The sequence below is a fragment of the Mycteria americana genome, chromosome 6 (assembly GCF_035582795.1).
Source record: "Mycteria americana isolate JAX WOST 10 ecotype Jacksonville Zoo and Gardens chromosome 6, USCA_MyAme_1.0, whole genome shotgun sequence".
NCBI lineage: Eukaryota > Metazoa > Chordata > Aves > Ciconiiformes > Ciconiidae > Mycteria > Mycteria americana.
Window position 1 is genome coordinate 29,241,186 of NC_134370.1, and position 15,393 is coordinate 29,256,578.

Genomic DNA, 15,393 nt, shown 5'->3' on the forward strand with positions numbered 1-15,393 from the left:
GGATCTGAAGAATTTGCAGAAACCCCTGCAATCTCTTACAGAAGCTTTCCATGCATGTTAATTTCTATGAGGGATGCTTTGAGTTTTAGTAACACTGGTATTTGGAACAATGAAGCATCAAAAACTTGCTTTCTTGCTAAAGTAAAAAAAAAACCCAAAAAAACCCCAACAAACCCAAACTATAAGAAAGCAAGAGAAAAGGAGCTTCTAGCCTCTTTTGCACTTACAGAAGTTCAGAAGTGAGTTTCTAAAACTTACCTAGAAGTACAGGCTCTGAAAGGAAAGTGTAGGCACAGGTTTGACCTCGGTCTGAACTGGGCATTAGTGAACTAGCGGTAGAGCTTTAGTAGAAGCATTGTCCCATTCTCTGGTACATACCGTGCTGCGTGGATTTTCCATGCTTGAATTGAGACAAAAATGAAAAACTTGACAGTTCTCACAAATCCAGCTGAAATATTTTCCTTTTGACAAATTTAGGTTCTGTCTTTGATCTTGACTTTTTTAAAATTTATGTTCAAAATGCCTGATAGAGGAAGCAAACTTTCTTTTTGTTTGATCCATCTTTTGGCTTTATCAGGTCTATCTTATTAATGTCTTGTGGAATTCATTCTCATTTGCCATTCTCATAATACAGGTGGTCAACTGAGCTTTTTTATCGAATAGTTGTACCTACTTAATTTCTGTGTTTTCAGTCTAAAATTCAGGGTTCTTTTTAATACGAGCATGGGAATATGGTGAGGAAAATCACAAGAGAGGTAATTAACTTAAAGCAGACCAGTTTAACAGGTCTGGAATATATTCTAGTTAAGTATTGTTTCTGCTTACCATCACTTTGTAAGGACCTGTTCCCTCTGGAAGTATCGTATTCTGTAAACACATGTATTCCACTGACACTGCTGCTATTGAAATTCATTCTATCATTTTCTAACAATTGTGCTACATTTAAATGTACGCAACAGGTGAAACTTAGCAATTATCTGGCTCCATAAAATTTCAGCATACTTGCAGAAAATTCTGCTATGAAGCTCTACAGTGATCTTTCCCCAATCCGCTCTAACCTAGGGTTCAGAGGAGCAGCTTTATAAAAAAGGAATTAATTTTATTTTCACTGTAATACAGTTTCTTATGTTCTCTGGTTCATATCACATCTGTTACAATTTCTGTAACGATCAGCTTAAAAATAACACACCTAAAAGTACCTAACGTCATGCTGCTGAGCCGCATTAATGGCTTGCTAGTTAATTAAGCGTCTGCCAGTTCTTCTATTTGACGTTGTTCCAGTGACTCTCAAATGCACTGGGAGGTACACCTAGGGCACTAATGCTGCAGCCTAAGCTCCATGAGCTGGTGGCAGAATTTGACTGGACTTCTCTGTATAAAACCAGGAGAAATTTTTAATAATGGTCTTTGTGCGAGAAACAGCCTCCCCTGAGCAGCGGTTACACGCCTAGCACGGCCGGGGAGGCTGGCCTACCCTGATGCCTGGCTGTGCAGGCACGTAGAGGGGAGCACAGCGGACCCGCGGTCCCTCCGCCACTGGTGCCGCGTCCCCGTCTGGCGCGGTCCGGTGCCACGAGCAGCCGGGGACCTCGGAGAGAGGTGCTGAGAGGACCTGAGTGAGCGGTGCTGCCTGGCAGGAGCTCTTCCCCAGCCTGCAGTTTCTGACACCGAAACTCTCACCCTGGCTTAAAAAAGGAAACTGTCACCTTGTGCTCTGCCACGAACTGCAAGTATGAGCTGAGCTCCAGAGCCGTTCCTTGTTGACGGGTCCCCTTCTGAGATGTTCAAATAGCTTTTCAGGGTGCTTAGGTTAAACCATGGTTATGTTTTGCCCTGGTGAATATTAGTTCTCTGAGTGGTTGTCTCTGGTGATGTGCAGCCAGGTCTATTGGAAATAGTTCTTCTTCTGTGATTACCTTTTAAATGAGTCGCAGTGCAATGATGGATAGTGCAGTGAGGATTTCTTCATTTAAAATCCTGCTGCTGAACCGAAGGAAAGGTTGGAGCAATTCCCTGCGTAATGTGGAGATTGTCCTCTCTGTTAAACTGTCTCAGACTGAAGAGTCATTCATCTAAATGCTGGCAAAACCATATTTATTCTTATGGGATGGATTAGCCTGTGTTAAATGGTGGATATTGTCTTGGAATACCTTGCCAGGTGTTCAATCCACATAGCGTTGTTTCCAGCTATGCTGTTTCATGCTACCTTTCCATTAAATGACAGTGTTTTTTCTAAATTACTGACTTTTTGGTTTATGAGGGCGAGTTTCTTTCCTAATTCTGTAAGGGCTAGAAGGGCATTAAGTGGGCAGGTCCTTTAATTTAAAATATACAAGTGCATTGCTGCTCTTGTTCTGTGATGAATCAAACATTGGGTATATTAATACTAGTAATGGAACATAATGGCTACTCATCAAAAGTAAAGATAATTATTTCAGGAACACAAAACTAACCTTGCCAGATAATTGCTTGTTGAAATCTGATGCTGCGCAACAAATGAGGGATTATTAACAGCAGACTCCCATGTTCATCTGTTATATCATTAAATCCTGTATGTTACAATGATAGGGCTATCGTTACACTAAAAGCATACCCCTTTTCTTGGAGATGCATGTCAATTCTTGATTAAGGATTTTGATTGCATGAGGTCTATTCTATTCTTGATAAACTGTTGTATTGTCCTCCAAAATGCTGGGGAGTTATGAGTAACTCTTGTGAGACGTGGGTTATATAGGTGTATATTACTTGCTGAATGAAAACCAACCCTCATTCCATTTCTGTTTTGCTGATTTCTTTTTTTTAATGTTTTCTTAAAAACACAACCCAGTGCTTGTTTTTTTTAAATGCAGGTTCATCCAGCAGACACTACGAAACTTGCAAAAGTTTTTATCTAGTGGAAAAAAAGTGTAACTTAAAACATGATCTGGTGAAAAGAAGCTGGACAGTAGCAAACATTTAGGCTAGGCAGACATTTTTTGGATGACATGAGTAAAGAAACCCAAAATAACTTTAGAGAGATATGTTAGATTTCAGTCATTTGAAGACTGGGCCTTTAGTTCAAATACATGGTGTAACTTAAACCAAGCAGCGGTCATTTAAGCTCTGAATTTTCACTATGAGCTATGTAAGACACCTGCTTGCTTAGCTTGGGGCAAATCGCCTGGCTAGGTGTTGGGCCTTGAATTTGAACAGTGCACTGCTTTCACTGTTACTGTGGGTTTAGCTCTTAGGTTCTCAATCCCAGGTTCAAGAGCGAGCTAGCTGCTGCGTCTCGCTGACCGGCAAGTCACTGGCTGCTACAACCTGCACCAGCTTCTCTTTAGAAGAGGATGTTGTGGATGGGTCCTTTGCCTTGTAGACCAGGGTGACAGGATGCTCCTGAGCAATGGCCCCGCCGTATGCTGGTTGTCCTCTCTTCTCACCATCTCCAATGTGCTTTGACACTCTGCAAGTGATCTACGTAGAGCTGAGATGGTTTCCCAGTTATCTAAGTGCGTCTTTTGCCAGAGCAAATCTTGTGACTGGGATAATTTGCTTCAGAACATGTTTTCCGAAGTCTGCAATCTTACCTTGAAAGATGGTTGCAAACATTGTTTGGGAGGCTGTCTTTCACAATGAGGTTTTCCTCTTTACTCATAAAAAATTTCACACCACTTCATTTTGTGACTAAAAAGTTAAATTATGTCTTTCCTCATTGTGGTTGATGGTAAGAGTATAATGTTGCTATAGTCAGTTTAATAGTTTTCCTCAAGAGTAGTCCACCTATGCTACTCAAGTCTTTAGCGGCAAGCATAAAAAGCACTAAAAACATGTTAAGTTTTCTATAACAAATTTTGTACAAAAAAATCAATTTGTATCAGAAAAAGGCATTATTTACCTAATCATTCATGACTGAAAAAAAACACATGAAAAATCGCCTTATTTCAAAAGGCAATCATCAAGGCTTCAAAATATATATAATCTCATTTCTCCACTCTCATTTTATCTGCTTTCTCTCCCTGAACTGGCAAACTGCTGTCATAACTGTATCCATTTCCTGTAGGAGCTATTAGTCAGCAGCATTACATCCGCTTAAACGTGATCACTTTTCTCTTCTGTATGTTACTGATATGCTATTATCACGTAACATTGCTCATCCATCAGAGGTTGCCATGTTTTCTGTGCTCATTATAGAATAGAGGAGAGCTCAAGCATAGTCTAAAAAAAAAAAAAGTTCAGAGATGACAAAATATTTCAATAACACTCTCTCTCTCGACATATATTATGTTACTCATGTATGTTACAGAGCGCAACCTTCTTGTGGTGTATTTCAAGGTTGTAACGTGAAATGTTTCTCTGCTTTTAATTCCCAAGCAAAAGCACTTTAACCATCAGTTTTGAGCGTAGCCATCTCAGTTCCTCTTTATTTAAATGGCAGATTCAATAAAAACTCCATCTGGCTTCCATAGGAAGCTTGCACAAGTCCTTGGAAATTGATGATTTTTTTTTTTTTTTCTTCAGGACACAAGGAACTGTGGCCAGGATTAGAACCTCTTCCTCCTGCAGCATACTTGCCAGATGTCAAGTTTATTGAATCTGGTTTTAACTTACTAGGGCTAAAAGGAATGAACACAGCTCAGAGAATTGGGTGCTACGTTTCTACTTCAAAGGTCTCCTTCAAAATCAGCCTCCAAAGATTTATATGCAGAGCGTGGTTGTGACCTGGGCAGTCTGTTGCATACCTCTCATCTCTTTCAGTGCTCGAAATGGAGTTAGAGAGTGCTACAAACCACTTTACAAAATCCCAGTCATTGCAAGATCAGCAGCATTGGGTGAATCTTGTTACATGGCTAAATCAAATTTATATATGTTTGTTTTATTTTACTATCTAAGGTTCTACAGTGTTGTAAAGTTTCTTCACTTGAAATACTTGTTTTCTAAGTAAAACGTGAAAGGACATCAGATCCACTGGTGTCACTTAAAACTATCCTTAGGTGTTGTCCTTAATATAGAAATATGCTCTGTACTAAAAACTAACACTTTTGATGGACAGAATTTAGTTTCATCAGCTTTTAGGTTTGAATCAGAGAGAAAAAGATCTTGCTTCTACTTAAATTTCTTATAGCGGCTTTTCCTAATTTCTTAAAGTGGCTTTTATATTTGTGAAAAACATTTCTGGTTAGTTAGTGATGCAAATTCTAAATTATTTTACGAAGGAATCCTTCTCTCTTTTCAAAATACAAAGCATTGTTTTGCATTCCTGTTACCTACAGAGAAATCAAATTTTTATACTACAGGATTTTTTCCGAGAATGGAGAAGACTGCTCCTGGGAACTCATGCCAAAGAATTTCAGAGTGTCGCGGCATAAATACTAACTTTTTGTCTCAAATGCAGAGCAGTCAGGATGCTGACCTCTGCTGAGGTGTAGTTGCATGCAAAGTTTCAGACGTTTAAGTGGCAATGGCTGTCATAACTATTCATGTGCTTTGTTAAACACGACTGTGTACGTACTAGCATGCAGTGTGGGCCCAGATTTGTAGAGCAAAGCATATAAAGATTAACACACTTAAGACAAGGAAATAAATAATTACAACTCAAAATACCCCATTTTTCCCTTTTCTTTTCCAATTTCACACTTTACACATCCATACTGTTTATGTATACTCTACTTTCTATATGCTCCTTTTACTGGAGGTGATGTCAGGTCTCTGCTACTGTGCCGGTTCTTGCACCGTGTGATGTGTTTGTGATGCTGAGCACACAGCATCGCTCGCGTTAGAACTGTTCACCCCAGTCTTAGAAATAAGGAAATAAGTAAATATTCCTCTGTCCTGTTGCTAATGTTGTATAAGCCTTGTTTGTATGCATCGGTGGGTTAAAAGTAATTTTTTAGTTTTGAGCAGTGAATTTTCAGTGTTGAATTTCTCATGAGGAAGTTTTCATAATTCTAGAATCAAGATTTTATAGAAAATACCTCAAGGAAATGTATTTGCCTGCACTGGGACTGGGCTTGCTGTTTGGATATCACCTTATCCCTCTTGTTAATGAACCAGTTTGTTAGGACTTCTAGCTGTGCATATTCACCAGGTTTTCCTGCACTTCAAAAAAGACAGACAGAGGGACTGGAAAAATATTTGAAATTTATTATGAATGTTCAGGAATCTAACTTACAAAAAAGATGGTGATGGCACCAGAATCAGAAGCAATAGTTTTCTTCCAGACAGGGGATGTCAGGAGTTAATGCTTTTCTAAAACTCCCAAAAAGGTTAGTGTTGGCTTCCCTTTGAACTAATTACTTGGGAGTGAATTCACCTACCATATTACTTTACCACTTTATTTATATATTGCAAAGTATATGTAGAAAAACTAATGGGCCTCTGTAAATCTCATGGATGTAATTGCATCCAGGGATACTGATGATGTCATGAATCACTGCAAGGTACGGTGGTTTCTGTGGTATTTCCAAATGAAATTAGAGGTCTCTTGTTTACAGTTTGTTTGCGGTCCTCTCCATTTAGTAGAACAGTGTATGGATCCAATAATAATAAAAAAGAAATACGTGCTATAGCCTGACGCTATTTTGAAGATGTTTTGGCATTATATCCCTAATTTTACTGCTGTATTACCATTGTTTCCAGTTGTATCTGGCTCGATTTAAGCTAAGATAGTCTTGTATTAGTAACATATGGAAATTGTTATTATTTTCATTTGTTCAGCAGATGTGTGAGCCTTTTATATGCCTTACTCCTTATCAAATCAGATTAAATGATGCAAAATTCTGCAATATGTAGTATTCTTTTGTATGGGAGCAAGTACTGACTGTCAGTGCAGGTGAAGTACCAGAGTGACAGTTCCAGTATTTCAGTGCGCATGAGTGCAGTGAGCATCACTTTGTACCTTCCTTGCTTGTCAAGCATTCCACTGTGACCATATTTGCAAGCAGTAGAATTGGAAGGGAAGCATTGGAAAGAGGTAGAGAGGCCATTGCAAAGTGACCTGGTAAGATGAGATCAGCTGAAGAAACAGGCATGAAGGGGCAGTTGAGCCCTACTGAATGTAAATGTCTGCAATGGCGGGGGGGGGGAGGGGGAACAATGGAGAAGAATTGGAGAAGAACAATGGGTCAGTCACAGCCATTGTATTAAAAATAAATGTACATTTCCCTCCCCACTTCAGGCAAGTCAGTTCTCAGCTTTCTCATCTGTCATATTTAAAATACTTATAAGACTTTCATATCAATTTTATTTAAACAACTCTCAATTTCTGGACCGAAAGTATCATGCTGGCCTGTTTAGAAAAGGAGGGAGCCACAAAAGGGACTCGTAGGTAAGAGAGGTTTTACGTAATCCAAGGAAAAGTGTGCGAGCCATTGATACATTTCTGTGTTTTCTCTCAACAGAGAGTGTGTTTAGGCTTCTAAAGTGTGTGATTTCATCAAAGGGTTTTTTCCTTCTTTGAACATCATCTGTGAGATAATGGAATTACAGCTGAGAGCTCCAGATACGAACTTAAGTAAAATTTGGCAAGCAGAGCGTCATTAAGCCTTCTGCTTAAACTGAGCTGTGTTTACAGTAAAGCAGTTTTGCTTTCAAAAAGCAGATGATTTCGTAACTTGAATGTAAACTATAGGCCAAATTTTTGGTGGCTATGTCCCTGGCTTGAGTGCAGTAAAACTATATTTATTTACACCAGATGAGGATCTGCCGTTTTCCACGTCTTTTTTAATGCTTCTTTAGTCTTTAGAGAATGAAGCCTTTGGTTCTTTTGAAATGCATCTCTTAAGAAAATGTCAGTGCAAGAATCGTTTAACTGGGAGCAACTCTCCTCTTGTGTGCCTTCCTTTGCAGCTGCCTTTGGTCTCTACTTCCCCAGGAAAGAGTACTCGGAGAATGTCTACATTGACCAGCCAGCAGGTACACCGCTCCTGCGCATCCATGCCTTGAGGGATTCACATGGGGAAGTGGCCCACTTCCATCTGTGCCAGAATCTCATCATTTCTCGAGCAAGATCCCATGAAAATAACTGGTTTCAAATCAGAGAAAAAACAGGACTACTTTACCTCAGCAAAAGCCTGGATAGAGAAGATTTTAACATGCTGTGTAAGTATGAGAAGACTAGCTTTTCTAGTTGAAGTATCTGTTGTTAAAGGAAAGTACATTCAGATCATGAGATTTATCCCATCAGCATATGAACATCAAATCTGGAAAAAACACATTTGCCCTTTTAAAATGAGGAACCAGACCCAATGAAACCCACAGCAAATGAAGGGAATCGTATGCCAAAGCAAACACTGACCTGGGGTAGATCCAGTTGCTCACACTGTGGACTCCAATATGGTTGGAAAGTTGCATTACTTGAAATATTTTTTTCTGCGTTTCACAGCTTTACATTGAGATTTGTAGTTTGTTCATTTACTGATGCAAATTTAAGCCGATTCCACTGTGTTAATGCTGGGCATTTAGTGCCCAGACCAATGCAGTTAGATTAGTTCAAACTCTTACATAAATGGTCCTCAAACTCTGGTAACGTGGATTCGCAAAGTACATTTGCATGTAACGCCAAAAAGCTCTTGGAAGAAATGGTTAAGTGTACCTCTCTCCCTCTCTTGAGAGTTGGCTTTGTTAGAGAAGCTTACTATTGAACTACAGAAATGAATTATCTGTTTTTCCCCTTCTTTTATGCTCTAGCAGTAAATTGGTTTTGGTGATTTTGATCTATGAGGAAATTAGGTATCATTACATGGTGGAGAAGGAAATGGGTGAGGAGTTAATGGCATACCGCTGTGATCAGTTGCAGAAATTCTGCTGTTGGAGAGAGTCTGTAGTAACTGCCTTGAGTTTGTAAGAGCCATATATCAACGCTACCCTTTGCCTTAGGTGCCTTGATGTTTAAATGTTCAAGTTCAGACACCTACTGCTTTATTTTTTAAGTGCTGAGTGCTTGATATCTTACCCATTTTCATTGCATTTTTGGTACTCAGTGTTCATGAATATCAGATAGCTATTTGTAACTGAACAAAGGAAGAACAGCTATCCAGAACTTGAGTGTCTTGTCTTGTTCATGTGGATCAAAGTGACCTAAATCGTCTTTTCAAGTCAATTAGATCTGTTGCAGAGATGCTATCATTCTGTCTGTAGTCAAAGCAAGGTAATCAAAATAATTAAGGCTTGAAGCTGTCTTAGTGGATGCCACAGGTTGATTTTAACTTCTGTGTTATCTTTTGACCAGCTCTTTATATTTCAAAATGATGAAGCAATTTGTCCTCTAAGCATAAACAATTTGGGCATAGCTTCAACTGGTATAAACTATCAGAACACTGTGACTTAAATGACAGCAGTTGCTGTTGGTCTGTCCTGAATATTTATTGCCATTTTGTGCACTCTTTTTCCCTGCTGCCACATCACCCTGCTCTAGTCTCTCCAAAAACCAGTCCTATGAAAAAGCTGGTTACTAATAGTGGCCTGGTTTATGTCAGTGTATTACGGACAGAATGCTGATATCATTCTGTGAGGTTCTACAATGTAAAATTGGTGGTAACACCTGTAGTGTTTTGGCTTACTGAGGTTATTAAGATAAAGATTTAAAGTCTTCCAACCAGCAGATGATGTATTCAAGAATTGTTTTATTACATAATTGTCGTGGTTTAACCCCTGCCAGCAACTAAGCCCCATACAGCCACTTGCTCACTTGCCCCAGGTGGGACGGGGGAGAGAATCAGAAGAGTAAAAGTGAGGAAACTCGTGGGTTGAGATAAAGACAGTGTAATAGGGAAAGCAAAAGCCACACACACAAGCAAAACAAGGAATTCATTCACTCCTTCCCATGGGCAGGCAGGTGTTCAGCCATCTCCAGGAAAGCAGGGCTCCATCACGCCTAACGGTTACTTGGGAAGACAAACGCCATCACTCTGAACATCCCCCCCTTCCTCCTCCTTCCCCCAGCTTTGTATGCTGAGCACGATGTCGTATGGTATGGAATAGCCCTTTGGTCAGCTGGGGTCAGCTGTCCCAGCCGTGTCCCCTCCCAGCTTCTTGTGCAGCCCCAGCCTCCTCGCTGGTGGGGTGGGGTGAGGAGCAGAAAAGGCCTTGACTCTGTGTGAGCGCTGCTCAGCAGTCACTAAAACATCCCTGTGCTATCAACACTGTTCCCAGCACAAATCCAAACCATAGCCCCATACTAGCTACTATGAAGAAAATTAACTCTACCCCAGCCAAAACCAGCACAATAATAGGACTGTATGGTTTGTGGAATAATGGACTAGAGCACAAAATGGGTAAAAGAAACATTGGCTTGTCTTCTATAAAATATTTATTCTGGTGTTTTTTTCTGAAGCTGTAGGAAACTGGATGCCGTTATCAAAGGTGATGCTGTATGTCTTCCTTTCATCCCACCCTTTCCAAGAGAAGGAATGCGACTCTGCTACGCGCACCACAGTTTTCCTCTCCTTGATCAATGCCACTGCACCAGCTTGCAGTTCCCTGACAGCAAGGCAGCTTTGCTTCACAGAAATGGATCTCTCCTTTCACATCAAAGAGAATAAACCACCTGGCACATTTCATCAGCTCCAGTTACCCTCAGTTCATCATCTGTGTCAGAATCTCAGCATCTCCTACAAACTGCTGGCAGGTAAAACTGGAACTGAGCCACTCACGTACCAGCAATAGATGTAAACAGCGGCACTGTTAAGATCTCTTTTGTATTAGATCCTCTAGATTGATTCTGTAAAGGAAATTCCATTGCAAACGTGAACTGAGCCTGAAGATTTTGCCTTTGAGATACACAGAGAGGATGGGAAGGAGGACTATCTCCTTCCCTAAGGAAAAAAGATTGTTTTTAGAAGTTTGCACCTGGTAAGAGCAGATTGGGAATATCCTGAGCTTTAAATTGTGCTTCTTCTAGACTTGTAGGATCTTCCCATCTATTCCGTGTTTTCTGCCTACCCTAATATAGCCCTACAACTTCCTTCTGTTTCGCTTCTGAGTCTGCCTTTTATCATGCAGTCATGATGTCCAAAAGGATTTACTGGATTGCAAAAGAGTATTAAAGAAGAAAACTATCAGAGTTCTATAATGGGAAGTGCTTGTCCCTATTTATACTGTGGCTATGTTTTTCAGCTGAAGGTATGCCCTTTCGATACAATGAGAACACCACCGGTGTGAGTGTGACGCAGCGCCTAGATCGAGAAGAGAGAGAGAGATACGAGCTGATTGCCAAATGTACCGTGAGAGAGGGCTTCAGGGAAATGCAGGTTGAGGTGCCCTTCCTGGTGAATGTGTTAGATGAAGACGACTCTCCTCCCTTCCTTCCCAATGGCACTGATACTGCAGATGCTGTTGTGGAGTTCAACAGGAAAGAGGTAATGTTCTTCTTTATCTAGTCCCTGAAGTAGGAGCGCAGCGGTGGGAGGCGTGATGACTGGGAAACGCCATGCCCTGGGTCATGGATCTCAGCATCAAGCACGTGACCACACCATGCTCCTCAAAGCTGTGATTGTAAAACGCTGAGTCTGTAGAATTCCTCTCCCCTAAGTTATATTTTATTCAGACCCCAAAGTAAGAATAGTTTGGGTCGGGATTTAAGCAGTGTAAAGAAGCGTTAGCAGTTCCTGAGGTCAGGATGGACCATTGCTAGGACTGTGGTCAGGATCGCCGTATCTCCCCATACTGAGCTCTGCTCTATTTGTTACAGGGTTGCTTCCCCAGGTGACTAAAATTGAGAGTTGTTACAACAGGTGTATGTGTGTATCCTTCCCATATATGCAAGTCTATATAAGATATCAGAACTACATTCAGAACATTTATTAGGATGCTGTAGCAGTTAACAGAAAGCTAGGAGGAACAGTTGTCTGCTGCAGACAAACGTTGCACCTGCAAAGGTGTTGAAGTTTCCAGTGTCAGGCTGTTAAGGGAGAGCTCCAGGATCTTGCTTTAATGGTGCCCTCCCACTCTTCCCTTACCACCCCAAGGTGATCCTTCGGGGGGTCTAAACCCCTGGGAGTCTTTGTGTCTGCCCCCTGCACGCGTACGCCCCTTGCTTCCATGGAGAAGTACGCAAGTGGGCTCTTCGGCTCTTCCCACTGGAGCAACAACCCTTTATAAGTCAATGGTATAGAGAAGGCACTTCTTATGGGGCCTAAACGATGCATTTTTTGTGAGAGGACTTCTGTTTCACAACAGCGGCAATTTTTTTGCAGTCAAATTTCCCTTCAAAGCGTGGTTTGCTCATGTTTGTGTCTGGAAGGGAAAAGAATGCTTTTGGGACTTTGCTGCCACCTCCCGACTAGAACAAGTGTTGACAAGACACCTATGAACACATCACATTTGCCTGGTCATAAAGTAATTCATTTTTACTTTTGAAAATTATGAGATTTGGGAGTTTGATTTAGCGCTGGATAGAAAATGAAGGTCTCATAAAACTGTTTTATAAAGTAAAATATTCTCTTTGAAATTACATGCCTGCAAAGCGTTCAGAACGTAGTGAGTTTCACTGTCATTTTTCAGTGGGGAGAAAAGCATTATATTTGGAAACTTTCAATCTTTTCTAGTAACTAAACGAACTTGAAGCAACAGAATTGCTAATAAAAATTTTAAAGGTCTTGTGGCTTCAGTGTGCAGGTAGAGAACAGCAATATCTAGTAGACTAAGCAGAAGACAGCCAACCCAGGCCACTTCTGTCGTTTCAGGTAATGAGTTTGACCTGTCTGAATGTATTTCCTTGTCTTTTAAGTGCACATATTACCTGCTTTTTTAGTAGTATTGTAGAATAACATTGATTTATTTTTTTTTTTTTAGAAAAGGGGGAAAAAAAAAAGAAAAAAACCCCAAGAGCTGTGCATGTGCACTCATTTCCTACCTCAAAAGTTTAGTGCTGTATTTAGACATAGACTCAAATGATTATATGACAAGTTCTTTTTCACTGCCATCTTCTTTTGAGCTTCTAATTCAGATCCAAATAGGTGTGAAATAGCGGTGAACTGAGGTTTAAAGTGAACTTGAATTAAAGTGGGGTTGAGTGAAAGTTGTAAGGTTTTATTTGACCAATATTTCAATCTCCTAATGTGTATCAGGGGAAGAAAGCTTCAAGGTCATTCAGCAATGTCATTTATTATTTCCTTCTAGGGAACTGTCCTTGCAATGCTAACTGTATACGATGCAGACACCACACCTATTTATCCCCTTGAAAGCAGCAGAAAGAAATACACAGGAACCATCATTACTGATGATCCCTGGATAAGTGAAACATTTCGGGTAGAGCACATCTTCGACGAAATCCACTTCAGCCCAAATGGCAGCCAAGTGAGGGGAACTCAACATGAGTACAGTAAGGTCTCTTTCTTCAAATAAAGGAGAAGTTTCTTGTTAGTAATTGACCAATAAGCTCTTGAACTTTTCCAAGCATTTTGTAAACATTGAGCCAAAGAAAGCTGAGAAATTTCAAGTTAAGCAAATGCTGAATTTTAAACGTAGTGAAAACATGGAGTTTGTGCATCTCTGGGGTAGGGAGTGTATGGGATGATGATGTGTATATAGATAAGCAAGAGGTTCTGATTGTAGGATTCTCAGCATGGCAGTTAGAAGGGAAGAGCACCTCTCCAAACATCTTGAATGGCACAGACCGTAACTCCATAGGAGCATATTTTCATATTTAACTCACCTTCTGTTTCCTGTTAGGATTAACTTTGATATGTGCAATTTTGATATAATTTTGTTGGGATTGGAGTATCAAAATATACATTTGCAGATAATGTGGGTCGGTAATAGACTAATCTTTTATTTTGCAGAACTGGTACTGAATAAAAGTATTTCGGTCACAGAGCATCGTTCCTTCCAGTTGGATGTTTTGGTGAATGACACAGAATTTCATGGCCCAGAAAGATCGGTGATGCTTCATTTCAATGTCTCCATCCTCCCTGTCAGCATTCAGTTTCCAAACGTGACTTACCAGTTCACAGTGAACAGAAATGCTGAACGTTTTGCACAAGTAAGAACTGTGTTAATTATACTTTCACTCTCTGTTAGAGACAGAGCTTAGTAGATAGATCACTAGGGCGAGATGCGTTAAAGCGTTGGTTGTAGCTGGTTTAAGTAGAATCAATGAAAAATGTGATATCAATATGAGTGTTGCTGGATGCAGCGGGCAGCAGGTAGACTGGACACTAGCCCTCCCATCACATAATAACAGAAGAGGGGATACACATGGAAGTATTAATAGAGAGAAAGAGAGACAGAAGGACTTGCAACCATGAGTGGCCTAGGCATAAATAACTGGAAAAATATCAAGGGCAAAAAAAAAAAAAGAATTGTCCCAGCTCTACATATTCCAGTATGTTAATGGCTTTTCTCTAGATAATGGCTAGTTAGTAATTAATGTGTTTCCTAATTTAACCCTCATTTTAGCTTAATCACCACCATTGCCATTAATAATGCCTTCCAGAAACACTTTCTAACAGGTTGACATTAATCAGGTGAAAATTACAATGTAATTCCTATGGAACATGTACATTAATAAAGAACTAGTTCAATATAATGTTATGAAAGTGAATATTAAAAACATCAGTGATGAGCCACTTTGGAGGAGCTGCTGGAAAGTATACCTCCTAACTAAATAAAGCTATAAAACTCCCGCAGAGAGGAGGATTGAGACTAAAATATGATCATCCCAATTGCAGAGAAAACCAACTCATTAGAAGACTTCTCAGGAAGAATTCAGTTTTATTAATCTTTAAGCCTCTGGCTAATTGTAAAAAGAAAGAAAAAGGAAAGTTAGCTATATTGCCTGTTCTTATATTTAATCTGATGAAATGCACTATGGCCTGATAGCTCTTCAGAGTACAGAACAGGCCTTACATGACCAATAAAAATGCTACTGCTTAGTCAAGGGACATTCTACCCGTGGCCTGCACTGAATATCCTAAACAAGAAAAAGATATCAAGGGTGCTCACACAGCAGGCTCCCTACCAAAAGCTACTTCTTTATCACATTTTGTGATGCCTTGTGGCTGCAACTTTTAAATTTGCAGTCCATTAGAAACTTCAGAGCATATTCTGTGCTTTTTGTGCAGATCACAATATTTTTGATGTTAGGTTTGGTTTTTTTGTAGCAGCAGATTGCGAAAGCTTTATTCTCAGCGGCGTAAAAAAACCTCTTGCCTGGAGATAGGGTGAAATCAGTAGGTTTCCCCCCAAAAGAAGTAACGGCATAGGTGTGTAAGATACTCATAGTCTTGCTCCTAGCATGTAGAAATAGGCCCCAAATGTATGTATGTCACAACGTGATTGTAATTTTTAAAAGTGTGGAAACTTAACTGTTAGGTGTGTATGTGTATATATATGAATGAATTGATTTTTATGTGTGATTTTGCGTGTTGTCAGGACAATCAAACATCTGAAAGGGAATTTTAGGGTTTCTGGAAA

The 15,393-nt window shown here is 40.0% G+C and overlaps 1 protein-coding gene across 1 annotated transcript in view; it reads left to right on the forward strand.

Annotated features, from left to right (window-relative positions):
• The window catches only part of RET (ret proto-oncogene), an 84,551-nt gene that overhangs the window by 37,062 nt on the left and 32,096 nt on the right, over positions 1 to 15,393 (forward strand). Inside the window, exons 2-6 of the mRNA XM_075505193.1 lie at positions 7,828 to 8,079; positions 10,313 to 10,606; positions 11,095 to 11,336; positions 13,099 to 13,300; positions 13,761 to 13,960. Of these exons, the coding sequence (XP_075361308.1) occupies positions 7,828 to 8,079; positions 10,313 to 10,606; positions 11,095 to 11,336; positions 13,099 to 13,300; positions 13,761 to 13,960 (1,190 nt within the window). The remainder of the gene's footprint in view (positions 1 to 7,827; positions 8,080 to 10,312; positions 10,607 to 11,094; positions 11,337 to 13,098; positions 13,301 to 13,760; positions 13,961 to 15,393) is intronic.